At 43.1% G+C, this 25,166-nt stretch overlaps 1 protein-coding gene across 1 annotated transcript in view; it reads left to right on the top strand.

The window, feature by feature from the left end:
• The first annotated feature begins 3,718 nt into the window (after nt 1–3,718).
• The window catches only part of NEURL1B (neuralized E3 ubiquitin protein ligase 1B), a 190,540-nt gene continuing 169,092 nt past the window's right edge, over nt 3,719–25,166 (top strand). Inside the window, exon 1 of the mRNA XM_079964835.1 lies at nt 3,719–3,820. Within this exon, the coding sequence (XP_079820961.1) occupies nt 3,721–3,820 (100 nt within the window). The 5' untranslated portion in view covers nt 3,719–3,720. The remainder of the gene's footprint in view (nt 3,821–25,166) is intronic.

The following is a 25,166-nucleotide window of genomic DNA, read 5'->3' as shown; positions in this document are numbered from 1 at the left end:
AGGAAAATCCCAGCTGACAGCAGGGCTTGATGCAGGGATAAACTGCACTTGGGAGCTCCTCCTGATCAGGAAATCCCTAATGCTGCTGATCCCAGTGGGGCTTGAAGTCAGTGCTGAATAGTTCATTGGCGCTGACAGCAAACCCTGCATTTGGCCATGATGGGGTGCAATAGGGAGTTCCTGAGTGGGAAGTCCCTAGCACAGCTAATCCCAGAGGGACTTGCCAAGCAACAACCAGGAACACACTTTAAGGCTCCTAATGGTCCTTTTGCAGCTGCATCTCCATACCTGACTTCAGTTGTGGGCATGGCCCATGGAAAATAGCTTAGCAGGTAAATTATGACCTCTGCCTGTCCTAACTTAACCCATAGGAGGTTCTTCATGCCTACTGTAAAGCAGAGGTGTCTAACCTGTGTTCCTCTAGATGTTGCTGGGCTACAACTTCCACCATCTCTGACCATCGGCTATGTTGGTTGGGGCTGATGGGAGTCGAAGGGCCACATGCTTCCCCTACATACCTTGCAATATGCAGTTTTGCTGGCCTCATTCCTCCTTCAAAGTCTGTGGGGAGCTATAGATCTCACTTTGTATCAGGGGTGGGGAATTTTTTTCAGCCTGAGGGCTATATATTAGCCTTCTGCGGCTATAGTTCATGAGAAAGTATTTCTGGGCAAGTGGAGGCATCAAATTAGTGTGTCACGCATAGTTATTTCCATCACTATGTTTATCCTCTGCAGACAACGTTGGGCCTCTTTTATGAAATCAGGGCCAAGATTGCTTCCCATGTGTCAGTGACTATCGCAGTGTGGGCAGTCGGATGCATGCTCAGGGTTTTCACTGCTTGGTCTGGCTCTTGTTCTCCCTCCCCTTGGGAACAGAAAGGCAGATACTCAGGCAGCTGTGAGAGAACACACTGACGGTGTGTGATGGTGCTCTTATCTCATTCAGATTCCTTGGTGGTGCTCCAGGAGTTCTGTTTTCAGCCAAGCCTTTGACAACTGCAGGACTGTTGCTGTTTTTTGGGGTGCAAAATTTATGAAGGAAGACTTCTTCTAGTAGCCTCTAATAGCTGCCTTGACTCATTAACCACACTGGCATCCTCTTGGCCCTGGTGTTACCTTTTTCTGACCTGAGGTATAGATTCCTGCTGAGCTTCTATTATTGTTGTTTTGAACAACCCCAAAACATTCCAGAGACATCTGACCCTCTTCACTTTCACTTTAATATTCATTTTGCAAAGAAACATCAACGTCAGCAGCATTCACAACAAACTGCCTAGGCTGGAAAATCCATGTCCAGCAGATCACGGAAACGAACTTTCATATCATATCATAAAGCTGCTTCAAATGATTCACACACAGAGTTATTTCATCGTCTTTCAATTAATCACTAACTGCTGCCAAAGAGGAAAACTGTGTTTTCTCAACATCCTATATTGGTGGCCTACAGCTTGACTTTTCCAAGAAACCCTGTAATAATCTCCTTTGCCTCTGAAAAATTTAAAAAAAAAAAATCTTTTTTTTCTTAGTCACTTCTATGTTTTCTTCACTTCTTACTTTCGTTTGCGGCCCCCTAGTCTCGTGCTGTGGCTCCCCATTTATGCAATTTTCACCTGTGGCTCCCCAGTTGGAGCCTAGGTCTGTCCAGGATTACACCCATTATATTTTCCTAGTGTACCAGAAATAAATATATTAGCTCCTAATGGAGAAGATAAGAAATACATTAGTAGACAGATAAGTAGCAACCAGATGTCACAATCATGCCATTGCTTTATCAGGCTATTAGTAAGATTCTTTTAAATGCTACATACACTACAGTATCATTTGAGAAGAGGATGAGAGATACATTCTTTTAGCAAACTTCCCCCCCCCCTCCTGCGAAAACACATTGTAACCAGTATCCTAGTAAATTAGACATCACTTGGAGTTTCAGAAGCAGTAACACAAATGGCAATGGTTGGAACCTGTTTCCTTGAGTCTAGGCAATGAATTGCTTCCTGGTCATTTTCTCTGCCTATAATGATTGTAAATGTAAGACGCACACATCCATCCCACTCCACATTACACTGCCAGCACAAAAGAGAAACAAGAGAGACAACCACAGGACGTGTTATATTTATTTTCGAAGGAGAGCGAGAAGAAATGGGGATCCTCTTACACGGTAGGATTGCTATAGCAGTCACATATTAATTAATAAAGAAAAGACCATGAATCAGAATGCTCCTGTTATGTACTGGGTTGAATAGGATCCAAACTGCAGCAGTCTGATTGGTCCTAGAACAATGCAGCAGTATGATTGGTTGGCAGGAACCACCCAATCATGCTCCAGATATAAGTGAATCCACAACCTGATTGGCTTACAGTAGAATTCCAGTATTAGCCAATCATGCGCAGCCCATTGTGTAAATAATGTATATAAAGCAGATACTTTGAGGGGACTTTCATTCATTCCTCCTCACCACTATGAGCTGAATAAAGAGCATGAAATCACTTTGCGACTCTGAGTATATTTCAGCTCCGATTGCCATTGATAGAAACAAAAGTGACATGCCTACAATGTGATAATTCACACGGCCAAAGTAAGACAATATTCGTAGAGAAATTCAATAAATAGGCATTTGTCCGCAAGTATCTGTAGTTTCCTTCATGGATTCCTCCTACGAACAGGGTCTGCATGTAAGGGGAGTCTGGTCCGGCCCCTGCAATATTCTTGTGGTGACTGTAGACATACAGTATTATTTTGGGAAACCTAAACGTGTAACTTCACACCTAACACACGGACGTCAGGGGTGGAGCCAAGGGGAGCTCTGTGACCTTGTTGCCAACTGAACGGAAGGGAGGGAGAGGGGCACGACCTTGCGTTTTAAGCTGGTCACGTGCACACAGCCCCACACCTTAAAGGGCCAAGGCACGCTCCGTTTCGCAGCTTGAGTGCCTGCAAGGAGTGGGTCCCACCTGCAAAACAGTGGCAGTTTGCAGGAGGCTTCTCCTCCCTCTTTTCGCCCGTGTTGCTGGGAGTCTGGGGCGCTGCTCTTCACCCCATTCCAGCCCGCTGCGAAGGGAGCCCCGCAGTCAGCCCCACGGCGCCTTGCAGAAGAGCGCGTGCCTTCGCCCCAACATCTTCCCCGGGACCAGAGTCGTTCTCCACACCGACCCGGACACTTATCCGGGAAAGAGCGAGAGGGCGCGCGCGCCAAAGAGGCAGCAAAGAAGCCCGGAGCCCCATCCCTCGCTGCCTCCCAGCCCTTGCTTTACGTTTTGGTGACGGCGGGGCTCGTGGGCTGAAGAACGAGTACTGTCTATGGCACTGGCCCTTTAAGACTTCGTGTGTGTGTGTGTGTGTGTGTGTGTTTCTTTTTTAAAAATTAAGGCCCAGGTGTGACGCCAGAGGCCAGTTCCGAGCCCCCTTCCTTTTGCCGCCCTGCAACGCTCCAATGGCGAGGCCGGCGCACCGACGAAGCACGCTCCTCCTCCCTCGGCAGAGGCGTCCCTCCGGAGCGCCGTCCGCCCGGCGCCGGGCCCCGCGCCCGCCCATTTGGCAGGTGCTCCGCGCCGCCACCTATTGGCTGGCCCCCTCGCCCACGTGCCGGGTTTGAACGCGCGCTCCGGCGGGAGAAGTTGCAACCGCCGAGGAGCAAAGTCCTGAGGAGCCGCCGGCCAGTCCGCTTGCAGGAGACCCCCAGCCCACCGCTGCCCGCGCCTTCTCCTTTCTTGCACCGCCATGGGCAATGCAGAGTCTGTCCCGCTAGAGGTGGCGATGCGCATCTGCCTCAGCAGCAGCAGCAGCAGCAGCAGCTGGATCTCGGGCGCCCCTCTCCTGGGTAAGGGAAGCGAGAGCCAGTCTCGCGCTCAACTTCGTTGCGGCACCGCAAAAACTAGCGCAGTTATTGAAGCTTTTGTGGGCCGCATATAGAAGCGTGATATTCCGTGGAGAGGCGTGTGAATGAAACGTTTAGACAGTTGGCCCACGTGGCCATGGGGTGCAAGAGAGGGTGCAATCTGTGACAAGCCTGGGCAAAGTTTAAATGTATACCAGGGAAGCGCAGTGGCCATTCACAAAAGCAGTGGGCGGCAATGAGATCGTCAACCAGGCTTGGCTGTGCCAGGTAAAACCAGTAGAGGGCACTATGAATGCAGCGTGCCTTTCCCTTGGGAAGGATAAGGTTCATCCTGTTCCGATGTTAACGTTTGCCTACTAACAAAAGTGGCTTAGATTCAGCAAAGTGGTGAAATCAATGGAACTTACTTCCAAGTAAACATGCTTGTGTTTGGTGTGCGGGAATATTGTGGCTGTATCCTTGCCAATGTGGTTGTAACCTTAGGGTTTCTCTGCTGCTATAGCTATTCATCAGTATGAATATTTAACTTCAAATCTCTATTAGCATGCCACGTTTTCCATGCAGTCATTTTAGCCTGTGTTTTCGCAGAACAACGCAACTTGCAAAAAAACCAAAAGATTCTGGGCATGTTATGTAGATGGCATTTAGTCCTTAGATGGGCCTTATCAGGGTGAGTTTTGTTTCTAAAACCTGCTTTACGATAAAGCTTATTCTCTCATATATTTAACCCAATGTCCAAAGTGCAATGAGATCAGCACTTCTCCATTCTCACCACCTTCATTGCCATGTATAGAGATGCATGTTCCAGGTGTTTTGCATACATTATCTTAGTAAAAGTGTAGCTTGTTTTCCTTTTTTAAAAAAGCAAGGTGAAAATAATACCCCATGGCAGTTATAATTTGCTTGAGCTTTAATAAATAAAAGCCAAAAAGTTGGTTCATAAAACCTGATATCCTGTACTGATTATCTTGTCTAGCACTGCAATTTTAAACACACTTACTTGTGAGAAAGGTCACTGAGCACAAGGGGCTTCTAATGAATAGCATTATGCTCCAAGTCTGTTACATGAATGCAAGAGAAATACTTTATATGGAAACTTATTGCATGAGTTAGTTAAATAACCCAAGTCCCAGTCTTTCATCCAATTCTTTATACCTCATATAGAAAGCTCAAAAGACAGCACCTTGACTATTGGAGACAATGAATTTCTGTGTGATAGTTAATAGGAAAGTTAAGACTTACAAAAGTTGTGGGTTCATGCACCTGGCTCATAGTTTCTGCCAGGTCAGACTTACTGGTAGATTGCAGTATAATTCAATAAGACAATTTAGTCAATACCTTTGCATGTTTTGGTTAATAGTCAGTTTCCGGCAGGATGATCCTTTAGTCTCACTGTGCTAGTGGGTATTATGCCAGTGAAATGTAATGGTAAGCTTTAGCTAAACCTGTAGCAGAATCAATGACTTTAGAAACAAAAGCTGACATAGCAACAATGACAGACACACCTACACTGTCTTAGGCAACTCCTCCAGTTCCTACCAATATTGTTCATACAGTCACATTCCAACATCAGCCCTGCATGGAAGGTGCTGATCATAGAATCATAGAGCTGGAAGGGAGCCCCCCCCCTCCGGGTCATCCTGATGATAGCCAAGCAAACTCATGACATCACCAAACTCAGTACACCCACAATTTGTATGCCCAGTGTCCAGTTAGGCAGCCGCAGAGAGACCACAGTACCTTCTAGTGCACAAGCTGTGGTGGTGGTACATGGAGGAGGCCTGTGGGAAAGGGCAATGCAGTGGGAGGAAACTGATGTAGGTCTGAGTCCTACCATGGGGTGATGCACATTCATCCCCCAGGAGGCAAATTCCACATTCTGGATGTTCCGATGGGAATGATTTTGGATGAGAAAGGGATTAATACAATACAATACAAAAAGCCTACTGTTATAGAAAGTAGCAAACACATAGGCAGGCTATGACTCACTCTCTCTTAAAAAAAACAACAACCAAGAACACTTTTCGTGTTTTTCTAAAGAAGCTCTATCTCATGCCCATTCAGCTAGAATGCCAGTTACCTTTTAAGTTACAGTAGTACTTCGGGTTAACGTTCCGGAGGTCCATTCTTAACCTGAAACTGTTCTTAACCTGAAGCACCACTTTAGCTAATGGGGCCTCGCACCACCACCGCACGATTTCTGTTCTCATCCTGAAGCAAAGTTCTTAACCCGAGGTACTATTTCTGGGTTAGCGGAGTCTGTAACCTGAAACGTCTGTAACCTGAAGCGTATGTAACGCAAGGTACCACTGTATTTGAAATTTTAACAATTTTCCTGGGTGTCCAATAGAAGCTTAGGCAATGCATAGCCACTTCGGCTGAACAGCTTATCCTTCTCTTAAGAGTTCTTAAAGGCTTATTTCGGATACTTCAAATTTTCTGTGTTAGGGATGGGGAGCTCATGGCTGCATGGGGATTATGGAAATTGCTGTCCAACAACATCTGGAGAACCACAGGTTCCCCATCCCTCCCCTGGGCCTTTCTTTTGTACAGGGTGAGTCCTTTAGAAGAGGCCCCATTGATACATAGTACACATGTTCCATGGGGCCTCTTAAAAGACTCACCCTGTACAATAGGCTAGGCAGTAGCTGGCCACTGGGCCAGGGTTCCTAAGCCTCTGTGATATTTACCTTCTGTCTCTATAACTTCCCTCTCCACCATTTCTCTCCTGGTCTTGTTTGCCACCTGCACTCCATTTTGAGCTGGTACATCATAAGGAAAGCCATTAGCCAGGACAGGATGGCCACTGGTATTGGCAGATGCATGGAATTGGTAATTTACTCAAGGCAATATGCCAGTAGAGCATGCTCGACTGCATGATATTGTAATAGACCATTATGTATCTGTGCCTTCCAGGCACCAGCCATTCTGCACAGATTCCACTGAAAACCCTGTCCATGCCAGTTACATGGTTTGTGCCCATCCATACTGTCCACATTCCTACTGAAGCGGCTAGACTAGTCATGACCTAGAAAGAGCTCTCCTCTGCCTGCCAGCAGGGGGCAGCATCTACTGCAATCTGTTGTGTGCTCTTCCTTCACCTGCCCCAAGAAACTAACCATTTTCTCATGCACTTTCATTTGCATTCCAAGTTTTTGCAGTGCAGTGGAGAGCCAAGAGTGGCTGTATTTCTATCATTCTTGAGGAACGAAAAGCTTTTGCTTTTGAGCCACCTTATGTTAATTAAACCCCGCTATCCAGCAATGGTAGGTTTCCACCACTAGAGGGCAGCCTGCATTCATAAGTTTAATTGCCTCAACAACTAGCTGTACTGTATTAATTGGTGATTTATTAGGAGCTAGCTGTACAGATTAACTTTCAAATCTCTCTCCCACCCACAAAATGAAGAAAATGCAACCTAAGCTGCAAAACAATATTCTTGTGATAATGCATTACAGATAGATCACCCAAGTTTATGCACAGCGGCACTGAATAAAAAGCTAACAATGTGATGTGATGTAGCACTGTGGGCCTTCACAAGTAAGTATTTTGATGAGCAGTTGTCTTCATTTTGTAAATGTCAATATGCAACCTGATCCTGTGTTTACTCAGAAGTAAGAGCCCCTCAAAGCTCAGTGAGCTTAATCTAAACGTGAGCGAGCATGGGACTAAAATTGTTTTGGGTGACCCCTATAGTGGATGGCTGCTATGCTGGTGCTAAAATGTTAGCATAACATAGGTGCAGTCCTGTGCTCAAGCACCCAAATATCATCGGAATCAAATATCACAGTGGCATTAGCATCCAGATGAGATGGGCAAACCTTTTGCAAATGAGAGAGCTATGTGGAAAGCACAAGAAACTCAGAAGGTTCAGCCCTAGAACCTTCCTGGTGGTTCCATGAGAGAGGGCAGTGTGGCTGGAAAAAGGAGATCTGGGTCTGAAGGGGGCCATGGGAGCCTGAATTCTCTGAGCACCTTAGGGTGCCTCTGGTAAGAGAGGGGATGGTGTGTAGATGTCCAGTTGTGAGGTGTGGGCTCTCCCCTCCACCTCACTAATGTTTGCCTGTCTTTACCACCTTCATTGCAGCAATGGAATTGACAGTCCTGGTTGGTTTTTTATATCTGGAGTCCTGAGGCAGAGTGTTTGTGTGTATTCTCAGGAGAGAAGGGTCAGCAATACGTATGCCCTTCTCACTTTAGTTGTGAGTCTTTGCTGTTTGTGCAAGGTGCTTTAAGGCTTCCACTGTGGTAGCATCTTACCAGTGCAAGGATGCTGCCGCAGTTCTTTAATTTTTTTATTTTATTTTGCAAAAAATATATTTACTGCCAACCCAAAGGGAAAATATCATGGTGATGAACAGCATAAAGCCAGCAACAAAATTACATTCACCATGCAGACAGAAAATATTTCCCATTGGCATAGTGGTGTGTTCTGCTGGCCTAGGTGAGCTTACAATCCTTTCCCGCCAGGTGGCCATAAGGCAATGTTAGGATCATGCTGTTAGCTACCTATTTGCCTTTCATTATTTGTTTTTATTTTATTGTTTTGGGTCTGTTGTAAATGTTTTGAAAAAGAAAAGCTAGAACTGCTCTGAAGAAGTTGGAGGTGGGGGAGCTGTTTAGTTGTATGTGCAGAGTTGAATTATATTGACAGTGTGGAGACTGGAAGTGCTACACTGCTAAGTTAAGGTTCTGCTTTGAACTCCCAAGTCAGCAGCAAACTCATAGCACTGTATAAAATGTGTACTAGTTACCAAACACATAATATTTCCTGGCTTAGCTGAGCAATTATTTAGAGGTCTAGAAAAAAAGAGATGCTGGCTTTTTGTAGAAGCTGGCAGTAATTAGTGATGCTGATGTCTATGCTGCCATCACTGTTATGAATGAATGAAAAGGTATTTAACATGCCATGTCTCTCAAAACTCCTTCCCTAATGCTAATTTAATTATCCTTAGTAGAGGAGAAATGTGGGCCAGAGAGGATGGCATTAATAAGGAAATTCTCTTGTGCTAGAGCCACCATGTATTTACTGCCCAGAAAGTTGGAAGGACACCATACAAGTGGGAAACAGTTCTGATCTAGATGAGACCTCTAAGTCATTTTGGGCACCGAATGGGAGCTCTCATCCTCTTCAAGGACAGTATTACACTGGGCCAGAGAATGGTCTGAAGTCATCTAATACAATTCCACTGCTGAAGCAGAGTGTCTCTGGCCAGTGGTGTAGCATGGGGTGGGGCACAGGGGCACTTGCCCCAGGCGCAAAATTGTTAGGGGTGCAAAATTTCAACACCTGGTCTGCCTCAATACAGCTGTGCGCTTCCATCACTGGGCTTCACTGAAAATGTCTTCTCTGTGCAAACCAGGAAGTGACCTCTCCAGACAATGGATTGACTCTTTTTTAATTATCTCTATGACTGAAATCTCCTGGGTGGTGTGGACACCATTAGCCAGTTGGATGTGCATGTGTGTTCTTCCTGTTTCCCTCCCACCCCCCTGGGTGCTGGCAACCCACACTATGCCACTATCTGTGGCCCTGAGGATTAGCCACGATAGGAGATGACTTGGGAATCATAAGCTACTTGATGAATTATTTAGGACAGAGCTTTTGTTGTGGGACTTACAGCACCCAGTCAGGAGTGTGTGGAGCTGCTGTGTGTGGTGACAGAATTCGTTTGCACTACTTTCCCCTGAAGGCAAGATATATGCCTAAGCTGCATGCAGATCGCCTTTTGACTTGTGGCATGTGGTGGAGTGGGAGTGAATTTCTCCTGCCAGCATGTTTGCTTTTGGAACATGTTCCCTTCCTCGGCTCAGCGCAGAAGTTCAGGAAGAGAAATGGGTGTTTGTGTCTACCGTCTATGGTGCTGTCTTACTTTGATGAGAGTCAGAGTGTTCTCTTCAGATTCCTGAGTGGAATGTGTAGGAGGCAGTCTTTGTGAGTCTTTTTTAATAGTTATTCATCTTTTCAAAACTTGAGATTTGCTACACTGAACAGGAAGAAGGAGAAAAAAGTAGAGACTCATATACAGCATAACCTCAAGGGTTGTTTTTTTTAAATCTCTTTGGCTTTAAATAATTTCTCTAAGCAACCAAAATAATTCAGCACCTTGTTTGCTTTTGTCAGTGGATGTTAAGCACAATACATTCTGCATAAGAAAAGCCCACCTGCTGGGAGTTGCTTGCAGAGAAGTGAGGTTTTTTAAGTCTGGAGCCAGTGTGATCCAGGTAACGGTTAGTCCTAGGAGAAGTCCAAAGGTGTGAAGAATGTCTTCAGTTTTCCCTTCAACATCTTTACAGGGTTATTTTGAGGATGCCTTATCAAGGACCAGTTGTTAATCCACACTGATCTTTAGACCTATTTGCAGCACACTGATGGCTTGAAATAAAATGTGCACTTAAATAACATCAAGCTTCTCTTCTGCTTTACAAATGCTTCCATGCTTGCTCTCTGGTAGGCAATTCTTATATGCTGTATGCAAGATGAAAGCAAATGCACAGGGTGGGGAGATGTCGTTGGACTTACATCAGCCCCAGCCAGCAATGGTCAATGGTCAATGGTCAGGGATGATGGGAGTTGTAGTCCAGCAGCTTCTAGAGAGCCACAGTTTTCCCACTCCTTCCATAGAGGATGAATCTAGCAGTACTGTAGTTATTGGCTGCTCTACCAAAATGGAAATTCTGTGTTCATATGCAGTGTAGTTTTATAGGAATTGAAGGGGCTCAGTTTGAATTATATCTGTGGGTCTTTTCCAGGCCTGGGATATGATCTCTGTGAGGTTTAGAATATTGTAGAAGAAGCTGCTAAAAAGGTCAGATCAGTTCCTTTGCTCGGCTACTTAGCTGCTCATCAAATCACCCTGTTTTAGCATGGCTCAGAGAGTGGGCCATGTTGCCATAGTGACATCTAAGTGATGGTGCTCTCATAGAAGTGGGTAGCCATTTTCCCACCTAGCCCTCACCTAGCTTGGATGCCTTGTCATCCAAGGAAGGAAAACAGTTGGCTAGGGAGGCTAGCTTTGTGGGTGAGTTTGGGCTGGTACTGGGAGCTGAAAGCCGACAGGGAGGTTTGACTTTCTCTGTGGGCTGAATCCCAAAACTATGGCTTTGTGGGTGGGGAAACTTCCCTGGAAACCTAATGGGGAAACAAATTCTGTTGAAGCCATCGGCGGAGCCAAGGAGGGGGTGGGGGGAGCTGCCCCCACAAATCAATAAAAACCAATACAAATCTGAGGTTCTGGTCCCACTAACAAAAGCCTGTCCCCTAACAAAAATCCTATGCCCTTGGTTGAAGCATTAATGTTGTGAGCCTTTCCATCATATCCTCAAGTTGTAGATATATGTAGATAAAGCCATTTATCCTAAAGACACCACAGTCTTTATTGGCATTCATGGCAAGGAAACGAAACCCTGATAAGCAACTGAACTCTGAGCATTGGTCTCTCACTGCCTGGATAGTGAGGTGTGTGTACAACAATACATTTCAAGAACTAAACAGATGGGACACTGAAGATCTGTGAACAGCTTATTTCTGTTGTACTTCAAAGCAGCCATGGGAGGTTCCATTTTCAATCAGAGTAATGTGAATGTTTTAAATGTTCAACCCCACCCCCTGCTTTCCTGATCTAAATGCTATTGCTGGTAGGGAAGCATTTAGAAAAAACGATTGAGAGTGGGAAGGGAGTTATTATGAGGGAATGAAGGCCTGGAGGGTACTTGATGAAAAGTCGGTGTGTGCGAAATTTAGCAAATAACTTACGTAGGGTATAAAAGCCCACACAATGTTTTTTTCCCCAGGTGGTCAGGAATTATATCTCACTGTTGTCTTTTGACAATCCTGTCAGCTGGAGGAGGCGACAGACCTGGCTGAAGTTCATTGGAAGGAACCTTGACGCCAACAACTTAAGGCTATTATATTTGGGGGATATTGCAGTGTGTCAGCAATTACAGCATCTGTTTGGTGCTCCAACAGTTTCATAAAGGGTGACATCCCAGCTGAAACTGTTAACATGTTGAAAAGACATGGGGGCAGGATGGGGTGGAACGTTTTGGCCCTGTGTTGTGCCCAGAATTTGATTTGTTCTGTTCTCCTTTTGCGGGTAGGCTGGTTTATAAAGCCCATAGGAATCTGCAGTTTCTCAAAATGTCAGCTTCTTCTTCTTTTTTGGTTTTTTTCCCTTTTAAATTTAAAAATACGCATGAGATTAGTGACTGCAAATCTCTGTGTGCACTTTGATATTCATATTGCTGTACATAATGCCTCTGTCTAGTGTAGCATGCAGGAACAGGAAACCGTGGGAGGAAGATATTGCTAAGGAAACGGTGCTGGCTTTAAGTGACAGAACAACTGCTAAATATGTTGGGACTATGTAGTATTCCATCACCACCACCACCCTGGCTCCTAAGTAATTAGTTCCAGGGACAGCAGTGTTTGGGATATACTGAGAGGGAGAGCCAGGCATTTTAATAGCATCTACAAAAGTATTACTCATCAAACTGTCTGCAGATCAATTCCATGTTTTTGGTGGGAATAGATGGGTCTTACTCCAAGCCCACCCCTAAATTCATCGTGTGCTATTTGTATTCCAAAAAGCCTTTTCTACTCTTGGTGCGCACATGTAATTCCGGCGCCTTCCTCTTTTCTTCTTGCAAGCTTTCCCAGTTTGAATGCCACTGTGCTTGATAGCGCTTTCCCTGTGGACACACAGGGCCTATTAAAGTAGTTTGGTAGGAGTTCAATGTTCTTCTTGGGTTGATGGTTATGCCACTCAGTCTAGGATCCAGGACAAGGAGTTTAGGTTGGCTATTTATAACCATATGGTGATAACAAATCTGAGTGGGGGTTTATTTCCTTGCCCCCCAATATTTATCTGAAAAGTGTGAAGACATGGTGTACTCATGCCATATTAGAGCCAAACACGACACAATGACTGAATCTCCCAGGGTTTTAAAAATTAACCTTAAGCTAGGCACATAAGGGCTCTGGATTTGATTCGGCAGGAGCACTGGCCACACTACCCCACCTCTGTTTTCTTGAGCAAACCACTTCGCTTCAAAGCAGCTATTGGACATGTAGTGACACCAGACTCCAACACCACCTGCCCACGTGTTCACCCTGCTTCCACCCTTCTTCTGAAAGCCTAATTACAGTTTGTGCCTAAATGAGGGAAATGCCAGCGAAGAAAAGGTTAGTGCTCTACAACCAGAGGCGTAGCTAGGGCCTGCAGGGCGCCGGAATGGAACGGGCCTGGGCCCTGGGATTCTGTCCTACCCCACTCTGCTGGCGCCCCGCCCTCTGTGTGCCGCTGTCTACACCTCCAGTATTGCTGTTCTGGTCAAATCTGGAGCCTGCTCCTCCACCTTTAATATAAATTAGAAAATCCAAAAGTCAAGATCACACATCTCCTGCATTCACATATAGTTTGACCATACAGTAGTACCTCGGGTTAAGGACTTAATTTGTTCCGGAGGTCCGTTCTTAACCTGAAACTGTTCTTAACCTGAAGCACCACTTTAGCTAATGGGGCCTCCAGCTGCCGCCGTGCCGCTGGAGCACAATTTCTGTTCTCATCCTGAAGCAAAGTTCTTAACCTGAGGTACTATTTCTGGGTTATTTCCGGAGTCTGTAACCTGAAGCGTATGTAACCCGAGGTACTTCAAGTTACAGACACTTCAGGTTACAGACTCAGCTAACCCAGAAATAGTGCTTCAGGTTATGAACTTTGCTTCAGGATGAGAACAGAAATCGTGCAGCAGCAGCAGGAGGAGGCCCCATTAGCTAAAGTGGTGCTTCAGGTTAAGAACAGTTTCAGGTTAAGAATGGACCTCTGGAACGAATTAGGTCCTTAACCCGAGGTACCACTGTATAGTGTTTTCTTGTTGTAGTTATAAGATATGATGCAAGGTTTTGTTTTGTTTTATTGTAAAAAAAGGAAAAAGCCAGGGCAGGAGCCCCTGAGTGTTAACCTTTTGGCCCTCCTGTGGTTTTGATTGGGCCCTGCCCTCCTTGCGCCTGCTTTTCACAATGGTAGGAACCTGCATTTGTGCCTTTGCCTTGTCTCAACCTTAAAGTGGCCTGGTATCCTGTAAAAAGGAAAAGAAAGAAAAAGACACCTAGCCTAAGTGTAGAATTGCTACCTTTGAAGCAAGCAAAATAGGTCCAGCTCCTGCGTCTTTCACTAAGAAAATAAGCAGGTGAAGCATTTCCTGGCATAGAGATCAGTGGTGGAGGAAATAAAAAGCTTCACCTGTCCATTTACTTAATGTTGGGCTGCTGTTAAGGCACAGAAACAGGGCCAATAAAAAGCGAAGGGGCAATCCTAATTAATGGTGAATTGTGATTTAACTGGCTATATGTTCTCAGCAGGCTGTGTGTGCATACCATTGTTGGTGTTCTGCATTACCACTCAAGCATATGGTATTCCCTCCAACCTCCCCCCTGCTATGTGAATTCTCCCAAGCCACAAGGCTCAAATTATTCTGTAAGGCATTTAATTCTTGCATGCTGTGTGTGTGTCACACATGGATTAACACTGGTTAGATTTGTCCTGACCTCCCTTGATTAGGCCCTAGGGGTTTCAGTCAATTGTGATTTAAATAAACTAGCTCTGTTAGTGTTAAGCATGATTAATCCAGCCACTCTTAGAGAGAGCCGTTTTTGAGCATGCATGCTAATTTCTGAAGGTACTTTTTGCTTAGAAATTTGTCAGTACTGTATTTCATTCTGTTTACTGTACTTCATATCAATTCAGTTTATAATTTTACTGATAATAATTGAAAACTTACAAAACTCTTGGTGGAAAAGGACATGATATGGGCCACTACTGATATAGAGGAGATTCTGAAGTTTGACTTAAATCAGTCTCTTGTCAAGGCTTGCTGCCTTTGCTTTGGAACTATGGCACCTTCAGATGTAAACTGACGGATGCAACATATAGTACAGGGCCGCCTTTCTCAACCTTTGGGTCCCCAGTTGTTATTGGCTTACAGCTCCCATCATCCCTGACCACTGGTTCTGCTAGTTAGGGATGGTGGGAAGTGTATTCCAACATCTGGGGATCCAAAGTTGAGAGAGGCTGTTATAGGGTGACCACATGCAAATGAGGAAGTGGCTCTGTATCTTTAATATTTATCTTTAATATTTATCCTCAAACTTTGGCAGGTGCCGCTTGCCATGTAGAACCAACAGCAACTGATTTTTTTTCTCTTTATTTTTTAATATTTCATTAGAATGCTAATAATACCAATAAATTCCTTCTTCAAGTGCCTTGGTGTCCTTTGCATTTGGTCATCCTTCACTAATTCCTACTGTAGGCTGTCATGCCTAAAGCTCTAAGCCCTGCTTAAGAAGGCCTGTTTGCTGCTTCTGTCAATTGTGTCATCTTGCCCCCATATTCTCAGGGACTTATTTTGATCTGAGAACTCTCTCACAGTAACCCCCATCCCCAAATCCACTTTGAAATTCATAATTCCCTCTCCTCTTTCCTATATCTCCATTTGGAACCCATTTATCTTGTCCCTTCTGATTTACCTTTTCCTCCCTTGGGACTGGCTCTGCCATTAGGCAGAGTGAGGTGATGGCCTCAGGTGGTCGATGCTAATGAAGCAGTAGCCTCCCTCCTTGGTCGTGCCCCTGTCTTCCTGTGACAGCAGTTGTTGCTCAGCTTCATGTCACTTTCTCTATGTCTTCTCTCATTGGCACTGTTGAATTTAATCCTCTGCTGGCTCAGCTGACTACAGTACACAGAATTGGGGTAGGGAGGTGGCACCAATTTGTTCTTTGCCTCAGGCAGCAAAATGATTTGGGCTGGCCCTGTACCCCTTCTTTTCTTCCCTGCTGTGTGGAGAGGAGCCCTTGTGCTGCACAGCGTGCTCAAAATACAGTAGTTAGGCTGCTGTTCGGAGCAACCTACTCATGCTCATGCCGTGCTGCCAGACAAAGTTTAAGGTTTCATGTTGACTTATAAAAGCCTTAACAATTTGGCACCTGGATATCTTAAGGAACGTCTTTGCCCATGTCACTTCCCCAGCTCATAAAATCTTGGGATGAGGCTCTTCTGGTTGTGCTGCTGCCTGCTGGAGAAGAACACCTGACAGTAAGCAGAGAGACTTTTATCTTGCAGTGCCGAGTCTGTGGAACCATTCGCTTCCCCAAAATAAGAAAGGTGCCCACTCTTGAGTTTTTGGTCCTGCCTGAAATTGTATTTAATTTCCCCATGGTTTTTATGGGCTACTGATTAGATTTTCTTAACAGATTGGCCGGTTAGCTGTTACTGTTTCAGATAGTTTAATTATTGTTATGTCTGTTACGTATCTTGTTTTGTTTTCTTAAGTTGTGCTTTGCTGTTGTAAACCACCTTGGGATTTGCACGAAAGGTGGCGTGGAAATATTTCAAACATTTTATTTGGAATGAATGCATAAATAAAGGTGGTCTCGTTTTGAGAAATACTTCCATTTCCAGGAGTTATTTTGGGGAGAGGAGGGGGCAATATTTTCTCTGTGCCCCATCCCTCTTCCAGAGCACAATTTCCTCTTCAGCACTTCCCATTCACTTTCCTCTCCTTCTGGGCTCAATTGGCACCATTTCTTGGGGTGAGTTAGAGAAGACAACACATACAGAAGTTAACTCCTGTCTCTCCTCCCTGCTTTCTTGCTTATAACAGCAAAGAGGAGGGGGCAGAAGGCCTTGCCAAGGACCCAGTGATGTCAACCCTTGATGCTGGCCCTGCCTTAGGGTTAGACAGTTGGCACTATACCACACATGTTTGGAATTCATATACTTCGTGCTTTCCTAAGATGTGCGGTTTTTAGGTTTATTACTTGTGCACTGTTTTGAGAAGTAAAGCACTTTGTATAAGGAATTGCTTTTACACTGAGTAAATCCTGTGAACATTTTGCCCTATGCTGGTCTATTTTGATCAGCAGAAACTATTCTGGTCCTCACTAAGAACTGCTTGCAACAAAAGCAAGACAACAGCACAGCTACCTTTCTGGAAATGGTTTCCAAAACTCTTCTCTTTCCCCTTCCACTTATTTCAATAAACGTCCTCTTGCAAATAGGATCTGGAAGTCTTGGCAGGAAGGGCATGTGTCTCTCTTATCCTAGTTTCCGTTAAATGTCTAGATCTTCAATGACCCACATATTTCAGCCATGGGAACAGAACATTGAGCCAAGGAGCATGGGGTGGGGGTGGAATCCGCTGGGTTATGTCTTTGGGGAAAGATGTTCTCAGGCTTGAAAGTATGTAGCTTCAGAGAGGGCCATTGGCTTTTATGTGAAAATTTACTTGCTAGCCAGAATTTTGGTCCCATGGGCATGAGAGGGGGTGGATAGAGGAAGGACTTGAAGCAACAGAAACACTGAAACTGCCAATTTCCATGTTTTTTGCTTCCCTATTCCATATTCAGAATAATTGCTTTGTTTGCTTGTGATAAGGAAGACCTTCTTGTTATACCCTACAGACTAGTTCTGTGAATTTGGTTGACATTTTTCAGATAAAACGTGCAAACATTTTCTGTGTCCCATGACAGCTTTGATAAGGCTAAGGATCCAGATGCAGCACAGTAATCACATTTTTTCTTTCTTTCTTAACCCTTTGGAACTTTATGAATAAAGCAACTCACAGTTTTTATTGTGGGGAAAGAAAATCAAAGTGTCAGAGCTGTAATCCGGGTGAGTGGAAACCCAGGGTGCCCTTTTCCTCCCTCTATTCACAAATCCCCTAGAGCACTTGTTAATTTGACTTTACCCATCAAAGGGAGTTAGAATGACATGGCTGGCTAGCTTTTTGGCCAAAACATGTGTTTAAAAATAAATACATCAATAATGAAGCTTTTGTCTAAATCATGTGCATTGGAATATTTAACATGACTTTCTTCCATCCCCCCTGGATTTTAAACATGTAAGAAATTTCACTTCCTACCAGATGTATTTGCTGAGTTATGCTGGATAATTTAAGAATTATGATTTGAAATGGACAAAGCTAAATGGACTCTTCAGCTGTTCAGATGTAATAAAATGCAAGCTATATATGAAAGCCACTTTGGGTAGTCAGTACATTGGATTTTTCAAGCATCCTTGGTATGTTATTAATACCAATGGTATGTTAACAATACCATAAATAACATTATGGGAGAAGAACAATTTCCTTGTCTTTTTCTTAGCAATATAGGCTTTTAGGTTAAATACAGTGGTACCTCGGGTTAAGCACTTAATTCGTTCCGGAGGTCCATTCTTAACCTGAAACTGTTCTTAACCTGAAGCACCACTTTAGCTAATGGGGCCTCCCACTGCTGCCGTGCCACCGGAGCACGATTTGTGTTCTCATTCTGAAGCAAAGTTCTTAACCCGAGGTACTCTTTCTGGGTTAGCGGAGTCTGTAACCTGAAGTGTCTGTAACCTGAAGCGTCTGTAACCCGAGGTACCACTGTATTTCAATGCAAATTCTCTTTTCTTTCTGTTGGAGAAATACAGTGTAATCTAAAGGCTAGTTGACTTTAATGGAGCAAAGCAAGTTTATCTCTGTGTTCTGAATAAGATTACTCACAGTGCTATACAGCACAATTTAACAGTTTAGTGACCCCAGCTGCTTTGTATTTACATATTTAAGTGTATACAAAGAATGCTCCTATTGTGCTGTTTCTGATAAATACCACTAGTAGTACTTATTTATATATAAAACCGACATCTGCAAGCAGACTTAGAAATATGTTTCACTGAGACTGATAACAAAATTATGGAAATCATCAAATCACAGACAGAATCACAGACTCAGAGTTGGAAGGGACCAAGGGGTTCATCTTGTTCAACCCCCTGCAATGCAGGTGTTTTATTTTGTTTTTTTAAAAAGCAGAGCTCTACAACAAAACTAAACTTATGGTTTCTCCTATCACGTCTTCTTTCCTTCTGAAAGTAACATTCCCATTCATGAGTCCTTTTTTGAAAAGAGCACACGCACAAACACACATACAGCAAAAAGAGTTCATTTTGGTTTTGAAAGGGTACATCCCAACATCAATTGATAATGAATGGTTTTCTTTGCTTCACTTGCAGATGTTTGTTACTTTTGTATATGTAACCATGTTCTATGTGAGTGATTTCTAATTATAAGTTTATCATTTGTGCATTGAACTGTTGAAATGCTAGGCTGAATATCATTTTCTGATTAACTAGGGAGCTATTTTTGAAACCACGAGCCTTGTTTCCCCAGATTGTTAAGTAAAATCATACTCTTTCATCCAGTCAGATGTGGTATCCCAAGACCTATAGATATTTTCCCCTTTTGGTGTACCTTTAGTTGGCTCTGAAATGTCCAGGACCCACAAAAAATCAGGGCTTCATTCAAAACTAACATTGTCGCCCCTGGGCAGATCACCCTCTCCCCTCTCAGCCTAACTTCACTCACAGAGTTGTGATGATAAAATGAGATCCTCATTCCTTTAGAATTCTGAATTCTTCATTATGGAATAATTTACAGTGTTGAACATAAGAGTGGAGGATTTGACAGTAAAGTTAAAAAGGGGTCAGGGTGTCAGCATCTGCACAGCTAGCTCAGTACAGATCCTGCAGAGAAGATTAATTTATCTTAATCTCCATCCTTTACAATTATAGCACTGAGTCGGTTTATGAAATACAGCACAAACCATGCCCATTGTAACCATAGCATAAGCTTAGAGACATAATTTATGGCTAGTGTAGGAAACTTAGATTCCAAAACTATGCACACATAGGGCAGATCCACACCATACATTTAAAGAACATGCATTTTTTAAAGGATATGACCTTTCCTAAAGAATCATGGGAACTGTAGTTTCTGCCTCACAGACCTACAGTTTCCAGCATCCTTAACAAGTTACAGTTTCCAGGATACTTAGGGAGAAGTCATGTGGTTCAAACGTGCATTAGATGTGCTTTAAATGTATGGTGTGGGCCAGCCTTTACTTTGCAGTATCATTGCTTGGAAATAACTGTGTAGAACCATATTCCTAATGTTCTCATTGTTCTGTTTTACTGAGTTACACTGTAGTTGTCCTGCATTCTACATAATGTTCTTGATCATGAGCGCAAATTTGCTTGAATGCTTGAAGGCATAATACTTTTTGCAAAAATATTTTTTTAATTGTTTTTTTTTAAAAAAAAACCTTTAGAGAAGTAAATTAAATTCTAGTCGTAACAAAATGCTTCTTTTGGCAGAAACATCCCTTTTCATTTTCCTTTGCTTCCTCAAACCTCTTATTTGGGGGCCCTTTCTAAATAGTGCCACTTAATTTCAGCTCCAAAGAAAACAGGAGTTTGGAAAGGATGACATTGTGTTGAAGGAAGGGTGCTCTTTTCCAGCTGTCTCGGAAGGAATCTTAAACAATAGAGAGAGGTTTGTAGTCCAGGCTGGAACATTGTCTTCAGTAATCAACTTTTTCACTAAGCCTTCACTAATCTCCCACAGCCATCCGGCCTCATGATCTTCCTCTTCTCCCAACCAGACTCATCATTTCCTATTTGTGTAGTGGGTTCATGTGTTTAGTTGTGTCCTCCCCAGCATCTTTCATTGACATGAAATGCCACCAGTAAGCAAATGTTAATTTGTTCCTTCAGCTTTCTTTCTTACTCCAGCTTTATACTGGCATCCATTGAATGGCTTGAATAAGACCCCTTGACTTTTGTTAGTTCAGCTCATTTATCTTTAAATTAATCAATTGGGTTAAATTATGATAATTCCTAGACTGGCAGGACCAAAAGTCAGCAGTGTACCTGATTTGCCACACTGTGGGAGGAAACAAACCAGAAACTGGTTGCATTGTTAATCAGTGATCATGGTTTATTTCCTCCAAACCATCAATGATTGAGTAAGACAAGAATGAACTTTGGTTTCCACTCATAGTTTGTTTGGAGATAAACAAACCATGAGTTGTGGTTTGTCTTCTTTGGCGATCACTTGTAGCTAAGTAAGATTGTCTTCCATAAACACGGTTTCAACAGTGAGTCCGTAAGTGACTGTGGAGGCCAATTCTGGATCCATGTGTCCTTCTACAGTGAGGACATAGGTTTCCGGGCAGGAGTTGATCAAGGTTTGTATACATGTGTAAGCCAGCCTCTGGTTTGTTTCCTTCCAATGTGGCAGATACTGTAGAGGAGGGAGGGAGGGAGGAGTAAAGTGGGCACTAATGACCAGCACACACTAGTACAGTACAGTGGTATCTCTGGTTGCGAACTTAATTCATTCCGGAGGTCCATTCTTAAGCTGAAACTGTTCTTTTCCTGAGGTGCGAGATTTCCTTTTGCTTCCTGGGGCAAAGTTCGCAACCAGGAGTAGCTCCTTCCGGGTTAGCAGAGCTCATAACTTGAAGCATTCGTAACCAGAGGTACCACTGTATGCTGATCATTCACATGAATCCGTGGTTTATTTTTAACATGGCTTTAACGTTATGTGCAAACACTGTGGTGCTCACATATGTCCCAGAGAAGATGAACTGTGCCTTTTCACTCTTTTAATTTTATTCTGGAGATTAGCAATACTAGACAGGGTGCTGTAGTCGCAGAGCCTTTCTCTGGAACAGCTCTGTGCATTTTAGATATTTACATGGGCCAATTTAAATAATTTTTTTAACCCCTCTGTTTTGTCAGAGGGTTTCAAAGTGTGCTTCACAAGTAATTCCTTTCAGTGCAGTTCCCAGCTCCATAAGATCTCATATAGTTATATTCTTGCCTTTGTCTTTACTAGCTGATGGAGAGAGAAAATGTTATAAAAGCCTAGTTCTCTCCTTCCCCAATCCCATCCCCACTGGTGGTACATTGAATGATGGTGAGATCAGCCACATTCCTAACCTGTCACATTATAGTCACCCCTTCTTAGATCACAGGAAACAAAATGATAGCACCCCCATGGCAATGGCTTCTGCAGCATTAGTTATGCTCATCCAATATGTGCTGATGATGCTTTTAACTGTGTGTTATTTTGGATATACTGTTTATTCCTGGTGTGACATTGCCTCCCTCTTTCTTTAGTGACTAGACAGTGGTGTGCAACACACACCTTTTTAAAAAAAATTCGAGTGCATTTATATGGGATGTGTCCATGCTCTAATTTTGAGGCTTGGTAGGTACTAATCCAGAAGTACAGAAAACATCCAGAAAAACTATTGGATAATGAGGCATAGGAGGAATTGTGCACTTGCAATACCCTGGATGGCGCAAACAATACTGGCCTCACTAGTGTGCCTGTCTGCAGTGCACTTGTCTATATGGCTGGGGGAAATCAATGGAGGCTAAGCATGTGGGGGTGCGGGGAGGTCAGGGTTCTAGAAAGAGCTTGTCAGGTCCCCTGAGAAGTTGTGAATGAACTTGTCAGGTTCTTGCAGACACATCTGCCAAGCAGAAATAAAAATAGCATTCTTTGGCAATTATAAAATGTGCCAAATGATTATTATTTTTTTGTCTAGTGAATGCAATTCCCTGCCACTAACTCTAGCAATATAGCTGGATCACACTGTCCTTGTTTGGCAGAGCTAGATGTCTGCAAGCGTCCCACTTTCCTCTTTCAGAGAAAGAGATCAGTTTTGCTTATTTGAATTTTGATGTATTTAAATGCATGCAAAATATTTAAGACCATATTTGAGGTTATTTGGCCTGGTTCAGACACAATGAACTCAAGCCAGTTAAGCCAAAGCTTATTGGCTGGAGAGTAAGCATGTGTCCTCTCCTAACCCCACTTGTGCTCCCAACTTTGGCTATCATAATCCTGCCTTGTCAAAACACTGTTTCCTAATTCTGACATCACAGGACACTTTTTAAAAGCCAGGATATAAGCACCAAAAGCTGGGCACGTGAGGGGAGGAGGGAGAATGTGGGCACGTAGTTTGTTCTCAGGACAATAAACCACGGTTTATTTGGCCTGAGATCATCACATCCGAACTGGACTTGTGCTAAGGATGCTCAAGGATTATGTTCAGCCTGCATTTTTAAGTAATCCAACCTGATTTGCAATTCCTGGAGTAATATACATACCAGAATGCAAATACTCTACAGTTTTTGTACTTTTCTGAATCTTGAACTATAGTGATCACCTTTTTCAAAAAACCCAAAATGTTTCTTTTTGCGTTAAATGTATACAAAATGTGTACTTTAGGATAAGAAGCGTGTAAAATGTATATTTTGCTGATTTCATCTGCTCTGTAGCAGCATGCTGAAGTTTCTTTCAGAAGTTTCCATACCAGAATGCACTGGATGTGGCAGCTTCAGAAAGATTATCTTTAATATTTTGATGAGGTCAACACAATATGAGATTTTCTTATTAGTCCACAATCCAAACTACAGAGTAACATAAGGGATATGTTATCATACAAAACCGCTTCACTTTTGTATGAAAAATGCAAGGAATATCTGACCTTGCTGAAAACAACTTCTTATTTCTCTGTTAAAAAAAACACATTTATTTTAAACGCCTTTCCTTAGTGTGTTTTCAGATTTTAAATGCTGCTGTCTGAAATCTCTCCCTCTCTTAGGGAAATTGGTGGAGTAGTAAACATGTTTCAGAGCAACTTTGTTTCGTGCTGTAATATTGAATGAAACAAAAGTGACTGCCATTGTACAGGGATAAATTATAAGGTTCCATGTGGAACTTTCGTCTCTGACAAGGCCCAGTTTAGTAGAACATTCCTGTGTTATGTGCAAGCCTTACCTGCTAAAGAATGTAACTATTGTCATTTAATTAGTATTTCCCTCTTCCTTGGCTTCATGTTGGAAGAAATAGCCACATTTACAAGCTTATGTAGCTGTCCTCCCTGTTGCTTGCACTGTTACATAGAGGAAATATTTTGGTGAATGTTTATTGCTGAATGTATATCGGAATGAACTTGTGTGAAATTAAGAAACTATTTGAAATAATCTTTTGGCAGTAATAAATATGCACTGTCTTTGGCTGGCCTGGTGCTAGACAATATAATCCAAGCAAGCTAAGACAGTATTTACAACTTGCAAGCCTTGCATATTCAGCCAAAATTTCTTGAGGAGCTGGAGACTTGCCATGTTGGGACTAAATGGCTGTATATATAATAAATTTCTCTGCATTCCAAGTTGTGTCTTCAGGAGGGGCACATGATAGGCATTGCCTGTGCACTGTACTTTGTCAATCTTATAATATAATGCTAATATTATACTGGTGCTAACTGTTTTCCACAAAATGTACTAGGTGCACTGGTAGATCTATAAAATCTCTCCTGCTGCTCATAAGGTTGTATCAGTCTGGTATGGGAGAGCAGTTAGAGTGAAGAAAGGCTACAGTCTATTTAGCTGAAGTGTGGTTTGCTTGAGCTTGTGATCACCAATCATGTTGTGAAACAATGGTTTGTTGTGAAACAATGGTTTGTTGTTGGCTTATGAACCATGGCTTCTGTTCTTAACTATTGTTTGGTAATATGTCTGAATCCAGCAGCCTTGCTTGACCATGGCCTGTTTTGCCACTTCATTCCAGATGCTTGCTAAGCTACATAGACACAAGGAGAGAGAAGCTGGAAAACTAACAAAACTTTGGAGAAACAAGGCATCATTCGTTTGTATGCCTGTAATTCATAGTTTGCTGAACAAAATATGGTTAAAATGAACCATGACTTAGTGTCGTTTGAGAACTCAGCTTTTGTATGTAGCTAGCACAGTTAGTGTGTAACTTGTTCCTATGCATTTATTTGTTTTGCCAAGTTATTGTAGAAGTTAGGAAGCATGAAACTGCTGCTTTATTACTGCTCCTTCCTCATTAGTGAAGTATAGATGTGTCTCTACATCATGGGTACCATAACCAGCATTGGCAACAGGGACTTCTGGCTTTCCTGGCCTATAGCTTTGTGTATGGTATATAATCAGGCCTACACTTTCCCTGTGATTCACTACTTACCTATTATCTGGCTCAGTAGGCTAGAAGGAACAAAGCACATTATTTAATACTTGGCACTTTGCGTGTGACAAATCTAAAAATGTTGGTTGCAATTATTTGCCGTCATTCTGTTTAGTGCTTCGTTAATTAATTGCACCCTAGAATGTTGGTGGTTGACCCCATTAGTTTTCATGTAGACTAAAGAGTCTGTTTCCATCATACTTCAAATCACAGAAGGCAGAATAAGCAGAGTTGAAAAAATTTCTCAGCACTTTGGAAAAGCATGTGTCAAACAGCAACAGGGCAATAGTTCAGAGTCCTAGATCCAGTCTTGCATCTTGAACTACAAACCACTGTGGGAAACTCTGCCCTCCCTTGCATGTGGCAGTCTAGAGTTCTGACTAAGTAGGTCACCAGTGAAAACCGCTAGGAACTGTTTAAACACTTCCAAACCAGGAACAACTTTGGC

This window comes from Podarcis cretensis (assembly GCF_951804945.1).
Source record: "Podarcis cretensis genome assembly, chromosome: 2".
NCBI lineage: Eukaryota > Metazoa > Chordata > Lepidosauria > Squamata > Lacertidae > Podarcis > Podarcis cretensis.
The sequence above is the reverse complement of the archived record's forward strand: the minus strand, read 5'-3'. Positions and strand labels throughout refer to the sequence as shown.